Below are 21,549 nucleotides of genomic sequence, written 5' to 3' on the forward strand. Positions count from 1 at the left end.
ACTTCCCTTTCGAGGGAGGTTCCCTTCCCAGGTGTGAGATCTTCCCCCTGCAGAGGGGGAACTTCTCATACCTTAATATTCCTGGTTGGGTTTTCCTGGTCCTTAGGCGGTTATGCTCTTGGTGTTGAGCGACCGCTCTTGTAACTATGCTCAAGGGGCTGAGCGGTTGCAAGGCCAGGCCATGGAACTTCATGTGACTATGCTCTTGGGGCTGAGCAGTCGCTTCTGTAGCTATGCTCAAGGTGCTGAGCAGCTGCAGGATCAGTCTTGTGACCTCTTTCGTTCGCGAGGGAGGCCATTCATAAGGGCTCCTCTTCGGAGGATTGCTCCTTATAGGTCAGCTTTCTGACCCTACGGCCCTTAGGGGCACCATCACCAGTGTCTTCAAGTCTTCTACGAAGTGTTCACCTCTCTCGTTCGCGAGAGGCCACTCATAGAGACTCCTCTCCGGAGGATTGTTCCTGATTAGACCAGCTTGCTGTTCAGTCACTAACATTTCGGTGTATAGTGACAGGGACACTTCGGTTTCTCGTTACGCTGACCCTTCGGGGTCTCGTAACTTTAGTTACATTGATCCCTTGGGCTCTCGTAACTTTAGTCACTAACATTTCGGTGTTTAGTGACAAGGAAACTTCGGTTTCCCGTTACGCTGACCCTTCGGGGTCTCATAACATTAGTTAGGCAGAACCCTTGGGCTCTCGTAACTTTAGTCACTCCAACACTTTGGTATTTAGTGACAGGGAAACTTCGGTTTCTCGTTGCGCTGACCCTTCGGGGTCTCGCAACACAGGCTACGTTAGGCATTTGGTCTCTCGTGCCCTTAGTCACTCTGATCCTTCGGGGTCTCGTTCTCTTAGACCTGCTGACCTGCCGTCTCCGTTCCTGACCGCTGACACCCTGTGGGCGCCCACGCACCCCGTTATCCAACGGGCACCGATCCCTTCGGGGCAAAAGGGGCTTTCTCACATTGTGAGTAAGTCCCTTAAGCGCCAGGTATCCCCTGCGTGCCAACGTTCTCCTGCGTGCTCGTGCGCAATTGCGCGCAAGGGCTCGCTTGCTGTTCCTGAGACTGCTATCCAGAGACATCCTGTTCCAGGCTCTGCTTGCCAACGTTCCCTGCGCATTAGCGCACGTCGTTGGAGTTCCTGAGATAGCGCACAGGCGCTCACCAGTGGTTTAGCCTGCGGTGTCTATAGGTCTTTTCTACGAAGAGCACCTCTCCCGTTCGCGGGAGAGGTCTCTCATAGAGACCACTCCTCGGAGTATCAAGCAGTACTTCCAGTGTTGATCGTCCGCTCTGGACTCTGAAGCAGACCTGCCTTGGTCCTCTTCAGGGGATGCCCTCCCTTTTAAGGACATATCCCAGTTCCTGATCGTCCTGTCAGCTGATGTTTCAACCTAGCGTACAAGCGCGCGCGCTAGCGCTGACGATCTTCTTATGCGCGCAAGCGCCAACGATCTTCTTATGCGCGCAAGCGCCAACGATCTTCTTTCATGCGCAAGCGCTGATGATCATCATACGCGCGTAAGCGCCGACGATCGTCCGCGCGCGGTCACCAATGGTTTCCCGCGCGCACTTGCCGACCTTCTAACGTGCGCAGGCGCCGACGATCTTCTTATGCGCGCAGGCGCCGATGATCTTCTTACGCGCGCGAGCACCGACGATCTCTTCCGCGCACGCGTGATATGGTCTTCCGCGCGCTCGCGGGCGCCAACAAACTCGTACGCGCGCGTGCCAACATTATGATCCGCACGGGCTCTTCATTCTGACCGTGCTCGTCAATCTGATTCCTGCGCACCCTATGAAGTCTCGCGCGCGAGCATTTCAACAGTTTCTCGCGCACAACCCCCGGGTATTTCCCATCGCGCGAGCGCCAGCGCTCCCCCTAGTGCAACCGCCAATACCTCCCCCGCGCGAGGCTGCCGGACAACGCACTGTAAGGTCGCCATTGCCACATCCCCCCCCCCCCAGCACAGAACAGTGTGCTTGCCGGAGGGGGGAAGGTTCCAGAAAGGTCCAGAGACATGCCGTCCTTATCTTTTTACAGGCGACTTCCCCTTCAGAGGGAGTGTCTGACAGCGCAACCGTCAGCCGGAAGCCTGGTTTGGGACTCTAATCAGAGCGGTAGCACAGGTTTTCAAGCTGTTCTCTCTGAATGGAGCCACAAATCCTTGGCTGCAACCACTCCCTCGAAGAGGAAAAGAGGAGTTCGGACGAGGTAACTTCTTCGAGGACATAGCTGTCTCCTCGTAAGTCATCGAGGCAGGTACTCTTCCCCCTCAGACTTTTCTCCTTCACCTTCGGACGAAGTTTTCCCGCCCTCAGGAGAGTCACGGGAGGTGAGACGTTCCCCAATCACACCATTGAGGGAAATCCCACCTCGCGCGATAAGTTTTCTCGAATAAAGGTGGAGAAGAGCCTGCCTCCGTCATTGTTGGAGTCCTGCATCCCTCCCGGGAGGGAGTCAAGGACTCCAAAGAAATACCGGGAGTCAAGGACTCCAAAGAAATACCGGGAGTCAAGGACTCCAAAGAAATACCGGGAGTCCTCTAGCACCAAATCTTCAGGCTCAGACATTCTTCGTTATGGGAACGAACCTGTTTGAGCCCAAGGACGTGAAGCAGGCGGCTGAGAGGTGTAGGAAGTCACCGAGACTCCCTCCTATATAGGGCTTTGACATTCAAGCCCTATAAGCCAGCACCTCAGCAGCCACGTCCTACCAAATCAACGGCAGCTAAGACAGTGGGGTCTAAGCCCTTTCCGGTCAAGGACAAGAAAGGCAAAAAGTTCCCCAGGGGAGGGAAGAATCCTAGAAAGGGCAACCGAGGCCGCAAACGCTAGCATTAGCAGTTCCCCTGCATGTCCGCCAATGGTGGGATACCTACAAGGTTGCGCAGACAGGTTGCAGCAACTCAGGGCCATTTCCTGGACGATTTCTGTAAGCAGTCAGGGATATCGCGTCCTGTTCACAACATCTCTACCTCCCCTGAGGACGAACCCGGTGTCATTTAGCACCCTTGCCATGGGATCAGCAAGAGGGCAAACTCACAGGTCTGGTAATTGCTTGGACCTTGTATACACTGACTCCCCTGGCGTTATAACTGGTAAGGTTGGTTCTCCAGTCGGGACATCTGATCATGCCTTGATTTCATTATTAGTGAAGACTGAGCAGCCTGTCCCTGATATATCATATTCTTGTAAAATTTATATGAAATCCCAAGCAGACTGGAATGGGATTTTACATGATCTTTTGTGCTTGAATTGGTCACAATTATATAATAGTGTAGATCCGGTTGTCCCTTTGAATGAGAATCTAGTCAACATAATTGATAGGCGTATCCCTTCTCGTGTGCTAAGGTACCGAGTGAAGGACAAACCGTGGTTCAATAATGATTGTAGACGTGCTTTTTTGGAGAAGCAGGAGGCCTATCAACTTTGGAAGGGTAACAGATCAGATTTGACCTGGAACAACTATACTCAGCTTCGAGCTTTTGCTCAGAGAGTTTATACCTCAACTGAAAAGGAGTACAATTTAACCATAAAAGAAACAGTTTCTGGTACAACTCAGGAACATAAATGGTGGTCTACCCTTAAATCTGCACTCTTTGGTGTAGATGCAACAGTTCCTCCTTTACTTAAACCAGATGGCTCAGTCACTCACTGTCCAAAGGAAAAGGCAACCCTTTTGGCTGATGTTTTTGACAGTAAACAGAGTAATGAAAAACTTGAACTTCCTCATTCCTGTTTTCCTGAGGCTAAACTAACTAGTTTAGCTTTTCGATCTCGTGAGATTAAAGCTCTGTTGATGGACCTTGATGCTTATGGAGGTGTAGACCCAAATGGTATTTTTCCTTTGTTTTTTATAAAGACAGCAGATTTCTTAGCTCCAAAGTTATCTGTTATTTTGCGCAAGTTAGCAAGAAGAGGAGCTTTTAGCACTTGTTGGAGGATTGGTAATGTTACTCCTCTATGTAAATGTGTTTGTGGTAGCTCAAGTCCCACTGATTACCGCCCAATTTCCATAACTCCCATATTATCTAAAGTTTTTGAACGTCTTCTGGCAAAACGTCTTAATAGGTTTGCTGAAGGTAATCATCTACTCCCTAGTTTGCAATTTGGTTTTCGTAAAGGCCTTGGAGCATGTGATGTCCTGCTTACAATCTCCAATGCTGTACAGAAATCCCTTGATTGTGGTCGGGAAGTTCGTATGATTGGCCTTGATTTTAGTGCTGCCTTTGACCGTGTTAATCATGAGGCCCTTGTTTTCAAACTGAAACAGTTGGGAGTGGGTGGGTCGTTTCTTAGCATTATTATTGATTTTTTAAGTAATAGATCTCAAAGAGTTGTTGTTGATGGGCACCATAGTGATTATAGGAATGTGATATCTGGTGTTCCACAGGGTAGTGTTCTTGGCCCATTACTTTTCATACTATATACACATGACATGTGGTTTGGCCTAGAAAACAAGCTTGTTGCATATGCAGATGATGCTACTCTCTTTGCATCAATTCCATCCCCTGAATGTAGATCTAGGGTTGGTGAATCCCTTAATAGAGATTTAGCTAGAATTAGTGCATGGTGCAAATTATGGGGTATGAAGTTGAATCCTAACAAAACTCAAAGTATGATTGTAAGTAGGTCAAGGACGGTGGTTCCTCAACATCCGGATCTCAGTATTGATAATGTTTCTTTAAATATGTATGACTCTTTCAAAATTTTAGGTGTGATTCTCGACAGTAAATTTACTTTTGAGAAACATATAAGGTCTGTGTCTTCTTCAATTTCACAAAAAATAGGCTTATTGAGAAAGTCTTTCAAGATTTTCGGTGATCAATCTATTCTGAAGAAGTGTTTTAATTCTTTCATTCTACCTTGTTTTGAGTATTGTTCTCCTGTCTGGTCTTCAGCTGCTGATTCTCATCTTAATTTGTTGGACAGAAACTTACGGTCTATTAAATTTCTTATTCCTGATCTAGATATTAATCTCTGGCACCGTCGTTCAATTAGTTCATTATGTATGTTGCATAAGATTTTTCACAACTCTGACCATCCTTTACATTCAGATCTCCCTGGACAATTCTATCCTGTTCGTAATACTAGGCAGGCAGTTAATTCTAATAGCCAGGCCTTCTCCATCACGAGGCTCAATACTACGCAGTACTCTAGAAGTTATATTCCAGCTGTGACCAAGTTGTGGAATGATCTTCCTAATCGGGTGGTTGAATCAGTAGAACTTCAAAAGTTAAAAGTTGGAGCAAATGCTTTTTTGTTGACCAGGCAGACATAGTCATTTTATAGTTTATTTATGACATATTTGTTTTTGATGTTGTTGATAGTTTATTATATGACATGTCTGTTTTGACGTTGTTTCTTATTTTAGAATGATTTATTGTTAATTTGTTCTCTTCATTTATTTATTTCCTTATTTCCTTTCCTCACTGAGCTATTTTTCCCTGTTGGAGCCCCTGGGCTTATAGCATCTTGCTTTTCCAACTAGGGTTGTAGCTTGGATAGTAATAATAATAATAATAATAAAGAGGTCCAGATTAAAGAATACAGTGGAACCTCTACATACGATTGTCCCAACATGCGAATTTTCCAACATTCAAAGTAAAATTCGACCAAATATCTGTCTCAATATACGAAGTGTTGCTCCAACATACGATGTAAACAATACGCTTACCTGTGGAATTTTCTCGAAAGCGTGCAGCGTAGTTTGTTGTTGAAGCCGCTAGACGGCAGCTCATCGGAGGGACACCAATCGAGCGTCACCTTGATCAGTCCTCTCATCGCGTGCGCATCATGTGGTTGTCCTCTATTCGCTCAGTTTTAACAGTTTTTTATCTTGCCTTTTCACGTGTTGTTTTCTGTGTTCCGTAATCTTGGGTCCTAAAAAGCTTAGTTTCGGTTCATGAAGTAGTAGCTGTGGTGAGAAAAAGAGGAAGTCTATGCTTTCATTAGAATTAAAGCAGGAAATCATAGAAAAGCATGAGCGAGGTGTACGTGTTTAGCGATCTGGCTAAACAATATGGCCGGAATATGTCGACGATCTCGACGATCATAAAACAGAAGTCAACCATTAAATCAGTGAAACCTTCGAAGGGGATCACGATTATTTCTAAACGTCATAGCCCTACCCTTGAAGAGATGGAACGACTTTTGTTAATATGGATCAAAGACAAGGAGATTGTTGGCGATACGATCATGGAAACGATCATTTGTGAGAAGGCCAGCTCTATCTACAGTGACTTGAAGGCGGCGCGCTCTTGGGGTGACGCAGGGGAGAGTTCAGCCGATCCTACGACGGAGGAATTCAAGGCGTCTCGAGGTTGGTTCGAGAAATTTAGGAAATGGACCGGGATTCATTCAGTTGTTCGTCATGGAGAAGCTTCGAGTTCGGACACTACTTTGTTAAAAAGTTTGAAAGCATCGTGGCGGAGGAAGGTTACGTAGAGCAGCAGGTTTTCAACTGTGATGAAACCAGTCTGTTTTGGAAAAAGATGCCTAGTCGAACGTACATTACCACTGAAGAGAAGAAAATACCTGGACATAAGCCAATGAAGGATCGGTTGACTCTTGCGCTTTGTGCCAACGCCAGCGGGGACTGCAAAATTAAGCCTCTGTTAGTTTACCATTCCGAAAACCCTAGGGCATTTAAAGCACATAGAATTAATAAAGACCTGCTACATGTTCTATGGCGTTCCAATTCTAAGGCTTGGGTTACTAGGCATATCTGTGTGGAATGGGTAAACGTAGTTTTCGGCCCTGCTGTCAAGAAGTATCTTCAGGAAAGGAATTTGCCTTTGAAGTGCTTGCTTTGTTTGGACAATGCACCCGCTCACCCCCCCAGACTCGATGATATCATCGACGAATACAAATTCATCAAGGTGTTGTATCTTCCACCGAATACCACCCCTATCCTCCAGCCCATGGACCAGCAAGTCATCTCTAATTTTAAGAAGCTGTACACCAAGCACTTATTTAAGCACTGCTTTAATGTCACGCAAAGCACCAACTTAACTTTGCGTGAATTTTGGAGGAGCCACTTCAATATCGTGCACTGCTTAAAGATCATTGATCAGGCTTGGGAGGGAGTAAATCATCGGACCCTGAATTCTGCTTGGAAGAAGCTTTGGCCTGATGCTGTTGCTCCCAGAGATTTCGAAGGTTTTGGCCCCGAGAATGAACCTGTGCTTGCCGCCGAGGAAGACGTTGAAGAGATTGTATCCCTTGGTAAGTCCATGGGTCTGGAGGTGAATGAAGATGACATCACCGAACTCGTCGATGAGCATCACGAAGAGCTCACCACCGAGGAACTCAAAGAGCTGCAAGCCATGCAGCATGATGAGTTCCAAGCGCAGTTGAGTGAGTCGGAGGAGATCGAGGAGGTAGGCGAAATCTTAGGTACGGCGGAAATAAAACAGATGTTGGCATATCATCAACACGTTGTTGATTTCATCGACAAGCATCACCCACAGAAACTTCAGGTTTGCCGTGTTGTTACGCAGTTCGATGATGTTTGCTTAACTCATTTTAGAAAAATCCTTAAAAGCCGTACAAAGCAACTTTCACTCGATAGTTTCTTTAAAAAATCTCTACTAAAACAGTCTAGTGATCATGATGAAAAGAAAGAAAGTGAAGCAAAGAAAAGGAAGACCGAATCGAGTGAAAGTGATGAAAATTAAAAATAAGAAAAGAAAAATGTAAAAAAAAAATATAAAATTATAAAAATGAAAAAAAAAAAAAAGCTAAGTTAAGTCAAAGTTCTTGGACATGTGTTTCTTTATCTGTTTATAGACATCCAATTCCGTACTTGCAGGCGTTAACTTCTTATCAAAACACCGCACTAAAGCTTCAGGCAACATAAGTGTCATGCAAGTCAAATACATTAATCGTAAAAAATCTTTCACGGAGATGTTATCGTTAGTAACCCAAGTGGAATGACCTAAAATGTCCTGATATTCGTTAAGCCTATCAGCTATGAGAGCTGCTCTCTCAATAACATTAAGCCGATTCAAAGTGGCTTGATTAAGTGTATTTCGTAACGTTAATACTACATCCAAGGCTTCCTCACCCCCATAGATCGCGCGTAACCTAACTTTGAAATCATCCCAGGTAACTGCTTCTTGAAATGAAACACCTCTTAAATACGCACTCGCATCCCCCTTAGAAAAATCTATAAAACTTTTAGCTTCTTGTAATTGTACAAAAGGGTCTACGATTTGTTTGGCATTTAAATGGGCATCGACGGATGAAATCCATGACTCCACATTTTGTGGCAAGAACCCGTTGACTCGACCCTGAAAAGCAAGGATTGTTGACCTGGCATTTACAAGCGTCACAATTGGAGGAGGATTAGTCTGGCCTACACCACTAGGTCCAGGGGAAGGGCTCACAGGGGGAGTCATGACTGCTGTATTTTTTTTCCTATCTCTTCGACCCCTTGCAATTCTATCAAAATATCTATATGAGTACAGACGCCCACTGCGTAAACGCATATGTATAACAAAATTCCCCAAACAATGTTACTAATCCCAAAACATTTCCCGAGAATTTCTGAAAGAAAAAGGAATTAGCACAAAGAAAGAAAAATTCTAAATGAGAATTCGGAGTTTCCTTTAACAAAGATTAGCAATTCACTCACCCCAGTAATAATCGACTAACGACTCGTGATAACTACACTTCACTGCCCAAACTGGAATGAATTAAAAAATTTGTACTTAGCTTATATATGGGTCTGTGTGATGTCGACACGTCCTCTCTCTCTCTCTCTCTTTCTTGATGTTTTGTTAGCGATGTATCGTTCGAGTTTCTTGTTGAATGTAGTGCTTCCTGGGTATGTTTTGCAATTGTTGAACGCCAGTCCTTGGGTTTCCTATTATGTTGATTGAAGATTCAGTTGGTATTCATAACATTTGTTAATGTTAACTATTCCGATGGACTATAATACTTAGTCAAAATTGTAGATTCATGTAGATAATGTTGAGTTCTTGAAGATCTTTCTCTGGTTTTACAGCTTTTATTTTGAAGTCTTGAAGATCTTTCTCTGGTTTTACAGCTTTTATTTTGAAGTCTTGAAGATCTTTCTCTGGTTTTACAGCTTTTATTTTGAAGTCTTGAAGATCTTTCTCTAATTCTTAGAGTTTAACCGCTGCCACCATTTATTGGTGTGCTACTTTTATAAGCACGCATTGAGTATGTGTTGTTTCAGATGTGTGTAACTGGATAACAGAATACATCTTATTAGCTTTAAAGTATTTATTCTATAAAAACAACAGAGTTAAACATCTCCATCACTGGAGGAAGCTGGGTTGGTCAGATGACCAATTCAGGTATAGATATGAACTGACTAACTTATCGATCTCACAGATATCGTATGCTTAGTTTATATAAGTTTCGTCACAAACTCGGAAGACACCTGCATCCGGTGACGTCACAAACTTTCACACGCTGAGGCAATGTGTTGACAGTTAAGAAAAATGTCACATTGTCGAGGTTGCTTTGTACGTCCTGTTTATGATTTGAATGACTACAGCAAGTCCCACGGCTAGCACCTTCATCCAACATGACATATTACGTCATGTGTTTTAAACATGTAATATTAACTATTTTAATTATTACACATGTAGTAGTGTAAGTTAGTGTAAGTTATCGTACACGTTATCGTACAAAGTCACCGTCCCTACCTCCTCGCTGATCTTCCGTCTCCTCCTGCGTAGAAGTCCCTACACCTGCGCTGGCCTGTCGCTAAGGTAAAGTGTTACATTACAACTCGTTTTTTATTTATTATTTCATTATTATTATTCCTTTTTTTGGTTTGTAATTTGTATTTAATATACAGGCATTGTATTAATGTATTGTGTAATTATGTGTAGCCATTTATTAAGGATTTATTATGGGTTTTTAGGCTGAGGAACGAATTAAATCAATTACCATGTATTCTTATGGGAATATTTGCTCCAACATACGATCGTTTTAACATACGAAGTAGTTTCTGGAACGAATTAAGATCATATGCAGAGGTATCACTGTACTTCGGTCAGCATGGAGACCGCAGACACAGTCAGTCTGGCAGTAAATCGCAATACTTCTTGTGTTTACTGGACCTGAAGGCCGTGTACTTCCAGATCCCAGTCCATCCGTCTTCAAGGAAGTACTTAGGATTCAGCATAGATAACAAGGAGTACCAGTTCAAGGTGCCGTGTTTCGGTCTCTCCACAGCACCACAGGGTTTCACCGGAATGTTCACCCTAATTTCATCATGGGCACTTAGGATCGGCTTCCGTCTCCTCCGTTATCTGGATGACTGCCTGATCCTAGCAGACGCGGAGTCATTCCCTCTTTGACACCGAGACAAACCTCTACGACTTTGCCTGGATCTAAGGATCATGGTAAGTCTCGAGAGGTCCGCTTTGCTGCCCAATCAATGATTGATTCACCTAGGCATGATTATAGACACCAATCTCCATAAGGCCTTTTCATTAGACGACAGGATAGGAAAGCTGAGAAGAGTTGCAAGCCCTTTCCTCAGACGAGAAGAGCTTCCAACCCAATCGTGGTTACGTCTCCTCGGTCACCTTTCACCCTTGGCTCGTCTAGTCCTCAACGGTCGCCTCAGGATGAAGTCTCTCCAGGGGCGACTCAGGTCCGAGTGGAATCAAGGCTTTGATTCCCTGGACATCATGATCCCTATGGATCCTTCGGAACGAACGAACCCCGAGTGGTGGGTGACAGGCGAGAACCTACGGGAAAGATTGGATTTTCTCGTTCCTTCCTCCGGATTGGAGGCTGTTTTCGGACACTTCAAAGGAACGGGGTGGTGGCGGGGGCCACGTTCTGTACCACAGGGCCTCAGGCCTGTGGTCAGAATCGGAAAAGTGTCTCCATATAAATCTGCTAGAGATGAAGGCCATTCTTCCTGGCCCTTCAACAGTGCCAACAAAGACCTAGCGAATCACTCTGTGGTGTGATGAGCGACAACACCACAGTAGTGGCTTACATCAACAAGCAAGGAGGTACCTTTTCAAAGCAGTTATCCCATCTCTCAGTAAAGATACTGAGATAGACCGAAGTCCACTCAATTCCTCTAACAGCTCGCTTCATTTCAGACAAAGGGAATGTGCTCGCCGACAGTCAGAGCAGAGCATCTCAGATAATGAGTACCGAGTGGTCCTTGAATCATCCAGTGGCCAACAAAGTCCTTACTTTGTGGGGTTACCCGACTGTGGATCGGTTTGCTACAGCGCTGAACTTCAAGCTCCCGCTGTATTGCCCCCAGTCCCAGATCCCAAAGCACTCTGGCAAGATGCCTTCCAACAACGGTGGGACAGCACCGACGTGTGCGCTTTTCCCCCGTTCTGTCTGATGAGGAGCGTGCTCAACAAGACTAGAATATCGGTCAATCGCTCGATGACCCTTTATAGCTACGCTATGGCATCACGCATAATGGTTTCCGGACCTTCCGCAACTCCTAACGGAACTTCCGGGAGAACTCCCTCTGCGACACAAGCTACTCAAACAACCACATGCCAACATCTTTCACAAAGCCGTGGCTTCGCTTCGACTTAACGCCTGGAGACTATCCAGCATCTCCTCGCTAAGAGAGGATTGTCGCAACAAGTTGCGAACGGGATATCTGGATACCTGCGCAGGTCATCCGCAGGGGCCTACCAGGCAAAGTGGCGAGTTTTCTGTGGTTGGAATCATGAAGGGGTATCTCTCCACTCGTACCACTATTCCAGCAAAAGCAGAGTTCTTCGTTTATTTGCGGGAAGAATGCGCCTTTCAGTCTCGGCAATGAAAGGCTATCGCTCAGCCTTAAGTCTAGCCTTCAGGCTCAAAAGAGCTGACATTTCTTCCTCGCTGGTACTTTCCCTACTCATACGAAGATACGATCTTACCTGCCCTCAGTCGGAAGTGAGACCTCCTCCAGGGAACATGGTTCGAATTCTCAGACCTCCTAGGAGGCCTCCCTACGAACCATTTTGCCAGGCTTCAAATCGCCACTTAACTTGGAAGGCGGTGTTCCTACTACTAGCTTTGGCCTTGGCCAAGCAAGTCAGTGAACTTCATGGTCTCTCGTATGACATCGCCCATGCAAGGGGATGAGGGGAGGTATGTTCAGATTCGTCTCTGATTTTGTGGCTAAGACACAGAATCCGGGAGTGCCGGATCCTCGATTCGACTCTTTCTGGATTTCGAGTCTTCGTTCTGTAACAAGATGACCCAGACCATCTCCTACTGTGTCCAGTAAGGAGTCTGAGGTTATATCTCAAAGAACGGCCGCATTCTTCCCCAAGTGCAAGCTTTGTTTGTGAGCACCGGGAGAACAAAGAGGAGGGTCACCAAGAATATCATCTCCGCATGGATTCGTAGGGTGATCCATCTGTCCCTGAATCCTGACCCTCCTCCATCATGTCGCCTTAGAGCGCATGATGTCAGGGGTGTAGCTACGTCCCTGACTTTCAAGAACTTCTCAGTGACGCAGGTTCTACATGCAAGGGTGTGGAAGCGTCGGACGACCTTCACAGCCCACTACCTGCAAGACGTGACACACAGGAGGCTTGATACGTTCTCTATCGGCCCTGTGGTGGCTGCACAACAGCTGGTCTAACCTCAGGCTCCTTAATGGACAGGTGGCAGAGGGTTAAGGGCATTGTTACCCGGTCTTAGTCTGCATGAATGAAAAGATTTGTCTGGCCCTTATTCTTTTCTTCATCCTCTCCTTCCTTGGAGAAAGCAGCATCCTGGGTTCTCTGCATAGCTGACTTAAAACCACTGGAGGTAAACCATGCTTCCTTGTGTTCCTAGTATTAAGTTAATACTGTCACATCCCCATACCCTGACGAGGTGGTATTGGGTAAGTCCTAGCCTAAAGTTTTCCATCTAAAGAGCTTCAGGTCAACTTCCTAGGATGAGTCACACATAATCCTTTACACACAGCTTATGTAGGCCGCAGCCCTTGTGTAGCAAGGTGCGAGCGAGGTGCAGGGACTCTTTATTGTTGAGTGCTGACACACTCAGATACCGAGTCCCCGGGCAAAAAGCCAAAAGCCATTAATGGCTGGGACTTACCACCCTACCTAAGGGTTGAGTCACCCATATTAAATAGCGTGGTTTGTATTTCAGTTTCGGAACAAATGACAAATTCGTAGATAATTTGTATTTTTCCTAACTATACAAACTTTAGCTATTTAATCAAACTTGCCGGCCAGCCCTGTCCCCTGGGAAGTCCTACCTCTAAGCAAAGTGAGCCAATCACAGGTGTGTGAGGGGGGGAGGGGTAGCAAGCTACCCCTCCCTACCCCCTCGCTAACTAGCGAGGGGTTAGTAAACCCTCGTTACAATTCTAATGGCTCGTCATTTCAGCTACGCCGAAAGTAATACCCATATTAAATAGCTAAGGTTTGTATAGTTAGGAAAAATACCAATTATCTACGAATTTGTCATTCTGTCTAGAATTTCATGATTTGTCTTGTAGATAAAACCTTTCTAATACAGCTACTGTACAGTATTACATATTTGACTATTTAACCTTTCTAATACAGCTGCAGTATTACATATTTGACTTTATGCATCCTTTTTTTAGATTCAAAATATTGATGACATCGTAGATCAAGAAGCAAAGGAAGTTTTATCCGAAAGTGAAGAGGAAGAAGAGGAGAAAAAAGACGAATATATTGTATACACTAAGGATGAGCAGCGTTTAGACCGAACAGGAAGGCAAGTAAACCATTATATACCAGTAATACTTGTAATATGTTTTGTTTTAATAAGTTTTATTTGTGGTGGTAAAAGCAGTTTTGGATTGATTCCAGTGCACCCGAAACGGGAAAATTAATATAAGATAGACTGTACTTCAAAAAGGTAATGTACTTCCCATTAAACCTTCCTGTGCCACACCATTCATTTTGGAGTTATTTAGATGAAAGTGTCTGACATCAATACTTTGATATGACAAAGTTCAAAGCTAATTAGATTTAGTTGAAATAGGTTGTCGTTGATCATAAAGAACGGTATTTTTTTACTTTGATTTTAGATTATATTTGTGTGTAATATCTTTAAGTTAACTAGATGTTTTGCAGTTGCTGGAGATTTGGCTATATTACTCAGCTAGGTAAATGTGAATGTGGTAGTTCTATCTCTGACAGTTTTTCAATACCTGTTGACAATAAGTGCATATGAGTGTAATCTATGCCCTAATTTGCAGTTGGCAAGTAATGTTGCTTGCTATGCTTTTACAATATCCAGTGTCATAGAAATCCATAGATTTCTGTCTTGAAGTTAATAAATTGATTGACTTTAGTGCTGCTATTGCCCAGGTTAATCAAGAGGTACAGTACTTTTATTTTCAAACTTGCTCTGTGTTACTGGGTAATTTCTTAGTACTATCATTTGACTTCAATCAATAGATCACAAAGACTAGCTGTTGACAGTCAGACCTTACCATTTTGCATTTTTATATATGCAAATTTGATTGTTCACCAGAAGGCTTTGGAATTCTATAAAGTAATATTTAATCACAATTTTATACCATTAAATACAGATTAAGTCTTCATAGAAAATCCAAAAAGCACCTTAACTGATAATAAGATGCTTTTGAGATATATAAGACTAACTATAGTACAGCATAGCATACTCAGTTATATAAGAGGGTAGACGAAGTTGAGATGGTTTCAGTTTTTATTCACTGTAAATTAGTTTGCAAGTCCTTAATTAATACTGTATTGTCATTTTGACTCTTCTATTTGATGTTATTTAACTGAGAATGCTTTGTTATATTTTGATATGATTATGAATACAATTACTTACTATTTCTTCATAAGCTGAAAATCTACTATTGCACTCTAGGCCTAGACATAGGTACTGTATTCACACTTTTTCAGTCTCCATTGTTTCTTGAAAGTCTTTATGTCTGTCGCAGTACACACATCGATTTTTGGTTACCATGAAAACAAATTTAATATAGGAAATTGTAATTATCATACTGCTTCTCTACTCTCATGTGGGGATACCTTAATGTGGTGAGAGGGTTTGTATGTTGCCATGATCAGCAAAGATGCACTAGTAGGGCCACCCATACAAGGTTGGTTTGCTGTGAGCGATCAAACAAAAGTCTCCCTCCATCACCAATCCATACTGGCCAGCTTGGTGATGAAAACTGGCAAAACCCCAGACATGTGAGGCCTCTGTCCGGCAGTGGACTAGAAACCACTGAATTTGTTGTTTATCCAAGGGAAGAGAAATATTCTACCAACATCCCTGTTATATTATGATACGATCCTTCTCCAGTTCTTACCTATTGAATCTTGTACCTTCCAGGCCTTATAAATCCCTTGACATCATTGAATTTGGAAAAACAAAAGTATCTACTGTAAAACCACCTGATGATATTGAATACATATTGTCATCTCCCTTTATCCTGCTTATAGCATTCACATGGCAACATCTCATCATTCTTTTATTTTTAGGCCTTTTTTTTTATCAGTATTTATTTGGCTGTTAGCACTAGATCATGTGAAGTACCCCCTTGAGTCCTCCTTCTGTTACTTCCCTCAAAGCTTTTTGTATTGTAATAAAGTACTGGCTTATTTGAAGCATACTAAAATCTTAGTAGTAAAAGAAAATTTCTGGTGATAACAAAAATCATTCCATGGCAATACTGTACATTTAATTGATTTTAACCCATATTTACATTTTAGAATATAGTTTACTTAATATAAGTATAATCACTTACAGTAGGAAATGGTGTATGATGATTTTCAAGATGAGAAAAAATATATCACTTGATTATAATTACAAGGGAAAGGCAAATTCTTGCAATCGGTGGTGGTTTCCTATCCCTCTTCTCCTGAAGATCAGTAAATACAGCACTTTGTTTCCTGTCATGTAAGACAGTTTGAAAAATTTCCTTGTATCCAATAGTCCTGCAGTATATAGTATTACCAATGGGAGGCTAAATGCCAAAGACAATAGCCTAAATATATATATAGTTATAGTTAACCCCTCACAGATATTCAATTTATCACTAATGTTATTATCATTAGAACATAATATATCATGTAAACTGCTTTCAAACTTGTAGCTAGATTCATTAAAAATGAAATAATGGCTATTCTTCTGACCATAGATTAATGATGCTCAGAACATTTCAGCATAACCCACTGAGGATAATGCTACATATTTTTCATACTGCATTACATGTACTCCTGACTGACTGTTATTTCATTGTTATTACAATACCAAAATGTCTGGTATCTGATTATTTTGCTCATTTACATGTACATTTGGAGCAAATTTAAGGGAATAGGTAATAATGGTTTGAAAGAGTAGAAAAGCCACTTGAAAGTTTTTTGTCTTGTAATGTATTATTAAAACATTTTAATAGAGGCCGGCTCTTTTGTTTATAATATTTATCTCTCCTAGGTTTTGGATGAACCCAGGTGACAAAGAAATTGATGAAAAACAAGACAGTGATGATGAGGAAGAAATAACCAAAGAAAGTTTATCATTTAAAAATGATATGGATGACATCAATCTAGATGATGCCCCAGGTAGTGACAAGGAGGATGTTGATGAAGACATTAATCCACTGCTGACAGATTTGGTCGGTGATTCACGTGATGCGAGACGAGCCAGGAAAGCCAACACATGGTTCAACCAGGTAAAGAGAACAGGTGTTTATTTGTCTGTATTGTTTTCACTTTTCCAATTTAATTAGATATGAAAAATGCTTTGTTTTTTCTATGAAGTTTTTTGTAAAGTTTGGTAAATGGGAAAATTATATGAATTAGTAGTAACAATTTTCCAAATTGATTGGATATAAAAAATGCTTTGTTTTTAATAAAAAAAAAATCTTTACGTCAAATGTGAAAACTTTAAAAATTATTCATATATATTAGTAATAACAACTCATACCGAAGGTCTAGGAAATATTATACCTATGTTTAACGCTGATAATTGAATGCTATCCTGAAATGTTTACCATTTTAGGATGTTTTCCAAGAGTTAGAGAATGAAGATGACGAAGATTACGAATTGGACCATACGATTAAGGCTTTTGAAGATGAAGGAGGCATAGTTCCAAAGAAAAAGAAGCAAAAAGAGACCAAAACTAAAGATGAGGTTAGTTACGCTACCTGTTTCTTATCTTTATTAATGCCAGTTGTGAATTGTTATTGTCTTTTTTTCATTTAGTGATAGATGACAGTTTTATATTTTAGAACAAATATTTAGATACTGATACTTAATATTTGAGTTATATATATATTTAAGAGTTTTTTTTTTTACTTCCAGTACGGGAAGTATTTCGGGGTATGTTTTTAGAGGTCTCCCTTTATAGGGTGACAGTAGTATTTTGAAACTGGTTTCATCTTTGATTTTCAAGCGTCAATCGTTGTGTATTTACAATAATTTTTGGAGTGAAAATACTCAAACAAGTCTCAATAACTGAATAGTCTGATACAAGTTAAATTGTCTTAAGGTATTGAAGACAGAAATTAAATGAAACTAGATTTAGCAACCATTCTTATTAATAGTGATAACCATTTAACGACTTATCCACAATTCAAATGGGAAAATGAGAGGAATACTGTATAGTCTTAGGAACGCCCTTCTCCGTATACTTTTAGGAAAGGGCCGCATCAGAAGTTACCTCAAAAACAAGTTATGAGGTAGTTTTTTGTCTATAAAATTCAAGTTGACACAACTCAAACACTTTTAAAACTGTTACGTTAGTGCCGCGTATATGTTGAGATTCGGGAATGAAAGGCATAGTCTTTGTAACAGCATCTCCAGAGCAATATCAATTTATTATTTGTGAATTAAACTTAGTTATTTATAGCCATATTTTTCTCTGAATACAAATAACCCTCTATAATATTTAATTCTGCTTTATAGTCAGACCTGAAGGGCTTATAAAATTAAGTGCTAATATTTACCCAACTAAAGTAAACCTGTAAAGAGTTAGTAACCGATCTTACAAGTGAACGAAAACGCACTGCCATCTGGAATATAATGCAATCTACCAACTTTAGCTGATACATCACCAACAACAATAAAGAATTAGGGGCATCTACGATATGGAACGCCTCCCAAATTAGCGAGAGGAGGGACATGAGAATCCATAATACCAGATTGGTCTTCTATCTCGCAGTGTAGATGTCTAAAAGAGCAACTAGGGGTACAGAACTGTGAGGTTTTAGTAGCAAAAGGATCTAAAGTACTGTAATTAAAGAATTTGAGAGAATATGAGAGAAACTCAAATCGGTTAGGTGCAATAAACATTCAACACCCTTACTGAAGGAACATATGTTATTATGATCACTAGGCTTGACTATGGAAGGCACGTTAGTGTAAGCAACTTGCCAAGCAAGTCAGCTTTACTGCCCATAAGAGAAAGTTCACTGGCCGCCTTAGAATAACAAAAGAAATTAAATAAGTTAATATCTATAAAGGCTCGTCACCAACTTGGCTAGTAAGCTGTATCATATTTTTATCAACTATTCGCTCTACAAGTTGCCTTGAAAAAAGTTAGTTTTACTTATTGACCGTTATGAGAATTGAATGTCAGTCGTTCTGTTTACAACTTTTTTTATTTACACTCCATTTCCATAAAGACTAAGTTAAAAAATATTTTCCCAAAGAAAAACCGTGTGACATTGTACTCCTCACGACGGCTCTTTAAAACTGTGAATTCCTTGTGTAGAAATGCTAGCAAATCCATCAGGTAATGAATACAATACTTAAAACATTTTGGCGGAGGGATACGTTTTGATAATATCTCAGCGACGGTAAAACTGAATAATATGCAACTGATGATGCTCATTACTATTGATTGAAAGATTATTTTATTACTTTACAAGGGCCATATATTTTGAAAGAAAAACTAGGGGAAAACTTTAGATAGATTTTTTGGTTGGACCTAAACGTTCATAAAGGGAGTTTCTTGAGAAGAAGCGATATATGTGAACATCAGGTGAGTATAGAAATAAATGTTATTAAAATTTTGGTTTTACACATGAGGTCGCAGTAGTAATTGGTAGCTGCTTTTTCATCTTTCTTTGATGGAAATCATTTTTTAATTGTAGCTTTGCTTGGTGTATACGTGGAATTCTTAGGACCAGAATCACGTATTATACATTTTAAATATTTAACTTAGCCGGTGAATATATAATAGCTGAGCCTCCGGCGGCTCGACAGAAAAACACACCAAAAACTCGCGAGCGATCGCTATGAAGGTTGCGGGTGTGCCCACTAGCGCCAACTATCGGCCAGATACCGCATATACATGTAAACAGACCCAATTTTTCTCTGTCGGCCTTAACGACAAGACGTATCAATACTCGCTGTATAACCTGGAGTTTTCTCAACATATTTGGTGAAGTACTTCCTTTTGGTTTGAGCTTTCGCAGTGCAGGTGTTTTATCTTCAACTTAAATCTTGAACTCGTTTTTGGATAGATTTAATTTTTGATGACTTTGGATTGTTTTTTGGACTTTCTTTGACTTTTAAATGGCCGACCCTTCCCTTAGTACGGAAGTGTGTTTTAGGCTTTTAGCAATTATCTTATCACGTTATAAATTGTTAGGGTCAGTGAAAGTTAATTATAGATTTTCCTCTATATATTTTATATCTCATCCGCCTTTATTAGGCCTCTTCGATTAGCTTTCCATTTATAATAAACATCAAGATAAATTTTAATGATTTGTTTATATGCGACCTTTCCTATTCCTCCCCTAATCCGAGAGTAGGCGGTCCTAACTTGGAAACCGAAGTTAAACAACGTTGAGCCCTTTTAATCGTAAATAACTTTTACAGAACAAGTGAATATTTTTTAGTAGATTTTTTATGAAAGATTTTCTTTGAATAGTCTTCGTACTGTTTCAAAGATGAACTAACGTTTAGCTTATTTATGCTACGCAGTTTGCGCTCTATCGTTACGATAGAGAGAGAGAGAATCACGGTTTCACTTTGCAGAAAGAGTAAATCGATTCTGACGTTTTGTTCATTCTTCTTTCAAACTTAAATGTTTTAAATACTATTTTAAAGGAACTTGTTAATTGAAAAACCTTTTAGGTTTTTTCCTTTGGTCAAATAACCTGTTTATTGACGAAAGGTAAGTGGGCTTTTCTCTTCGGTGCGAAATCAAGAGAGAGAGAGAGAGAGAGAGAGAGAGACGGAGAGGGAGAGAGGAAGAGAGAACGTTCCGATCTTTATTCTCGTCCCAAGCGAGTAACGTTGTTCTCGAGTCAGTTAATACTCTCGTCCCTAGTCTCTGTACGGGGAGAAAGAATAAAACGTTTTTAGTTTTTATTCTCGTCCCAAGGCACTGTACGGTGAGAGATTGAAAACGTAGTTTTGAATGAACTAGTGTTTAGTCTCCTTCCCAGCCACTGATCTTTTTATCCTAATATATGTTTACTGTTTTTTGCTTGTATTAATGTGCTTACATTATACGACTTATTTCGCAATTATAACCTTTTGATGAGGGTAGAATTGCGTGCTTCAGGTAGAAATCAGTTTTATTCATACCTAATGTGAATTGTTGAAAGATTCGATTTCAGTGAAGTAAGTGCAAAACAGAAAATCGTAGTGATAAAGTGATAATTGCGCAAAGTGTTATCAGTGTTGCGACCGAGGGTTCGTCTGTTCGTGCCTGTCGTTCGCCTAGTCCGAGACCTCTTGCAAGCTCCCAAGCCCAGGGGAGAAGTAATGTCGTACGACTTATGGGTTCGAGAGGACTTGATCAGCGAACAGACGTTCCCTCTATGGTTTCAGGCGTGTCTCATCAACACCGCCTCTACCATAAGACGAGCGAGTTGTTTTTCTCCTCGTCATCCGAAGGCTTTTCGCGTAAGAAACCGTGAAGAGGTTTCGAGGCCCTTTAAGCGAAAGTCAGTCCTTTCAGGACAGGTCCAGCGTCCTGGTTGTAATCATTAGGACAGCTCTGACCCTATGCAGTCATCGGAAGACTGCTCGCCGCCTAAACAAAAGCGTAACACAGGCTCCGAGAGTCTTATTGTAGGCAAGGTTTTGCAGTCACAGACGTTACCCTCGTCTCTTACCGCAACCATTCCCGTTGATCCTAAATGGGTTGTACGGCAAGACATGCAGAATAAGCTTGCCTCTCTTATGGAGGACTATTCTGTTGAGCAGGTTCACGATGATCCTCGCCGCTTAGCTGATCGAGATCCTGGCCGTCAGCCGCCCAAACGAGCCTTTGCTCGTCCTGTTGACATTGACGTTACAAAGTCACGTCAATCGTGTTTTGTAGAGCCTCACTCGATGCAGTCCCGTGTTGACTCTCAGCCGCTTGTGGACGTTCAGCCGCTGCCGCTTGCTCTTGTTGACGTTCAGGACGTTCGCCAACCAGCATAGTTGACTTGTTTTGACGTTGAGCGTCAAGCACCGCAGTCAAGAGTTGTTTTGACTGCTCAGTCTAAGCAGTCAAGGCAGTCTCGAGTTGACGTCGAACGTCCTCCCGCACCTGTTGTTGTTACTGGTCAGTCCTTTAAGCAGTTACATGACATAGCGTCCTTGACTGCTAC

General features: G+C 41.8%; 1 protein-coding gene across 1 annotated transcript in view; it reads left to right on the top strand.

Annotated features, from left to right (window-relative positions):
- LOC137647527 (pre-rRNA 2'-O-ribose RNA methyltransferase FTSJ3) overlaps positions 1 to 21,549 on the top strand; it is a 98,366-nt gene that overhangs the window by 53,235 nt on the left and 23,582 nt on the right. The window contains exons 9-11 of the mRNA XM_068380766.1: positions 13,590 to 13,723; positions 16,427 to 16,664; positions 16,994 to 17,125. Coding sequence (XP_068236867.1) covers positions 13,590 to 13,723; positions 16,427 to 16,664; positions 16,994 to 17,125 — 504 coding nt within the window. The remainder of the gene's footprint in view (positions 1 to 13,589; positions 13,724 to 16,426; positions 16,665 to 16,993; positions 17,126 to 21,549) is intronic.

This window comes from Palaemon carinicauda, chromosome 1 (genome assembly GCF_036898095.1).
Source record: "Palaemon carinicauda isolate YSFRI2023 chromosome 1, ASM3689809v2, whole genome shotgun sequence".
Classification (NCBI taxonomy): domain Eukaryota; kingdom Metazoa; phylum Arthropoda; class Malacostraca; order Decapoda; family Palaemonidae; genus Palaemon; species Palaemon carinicauda.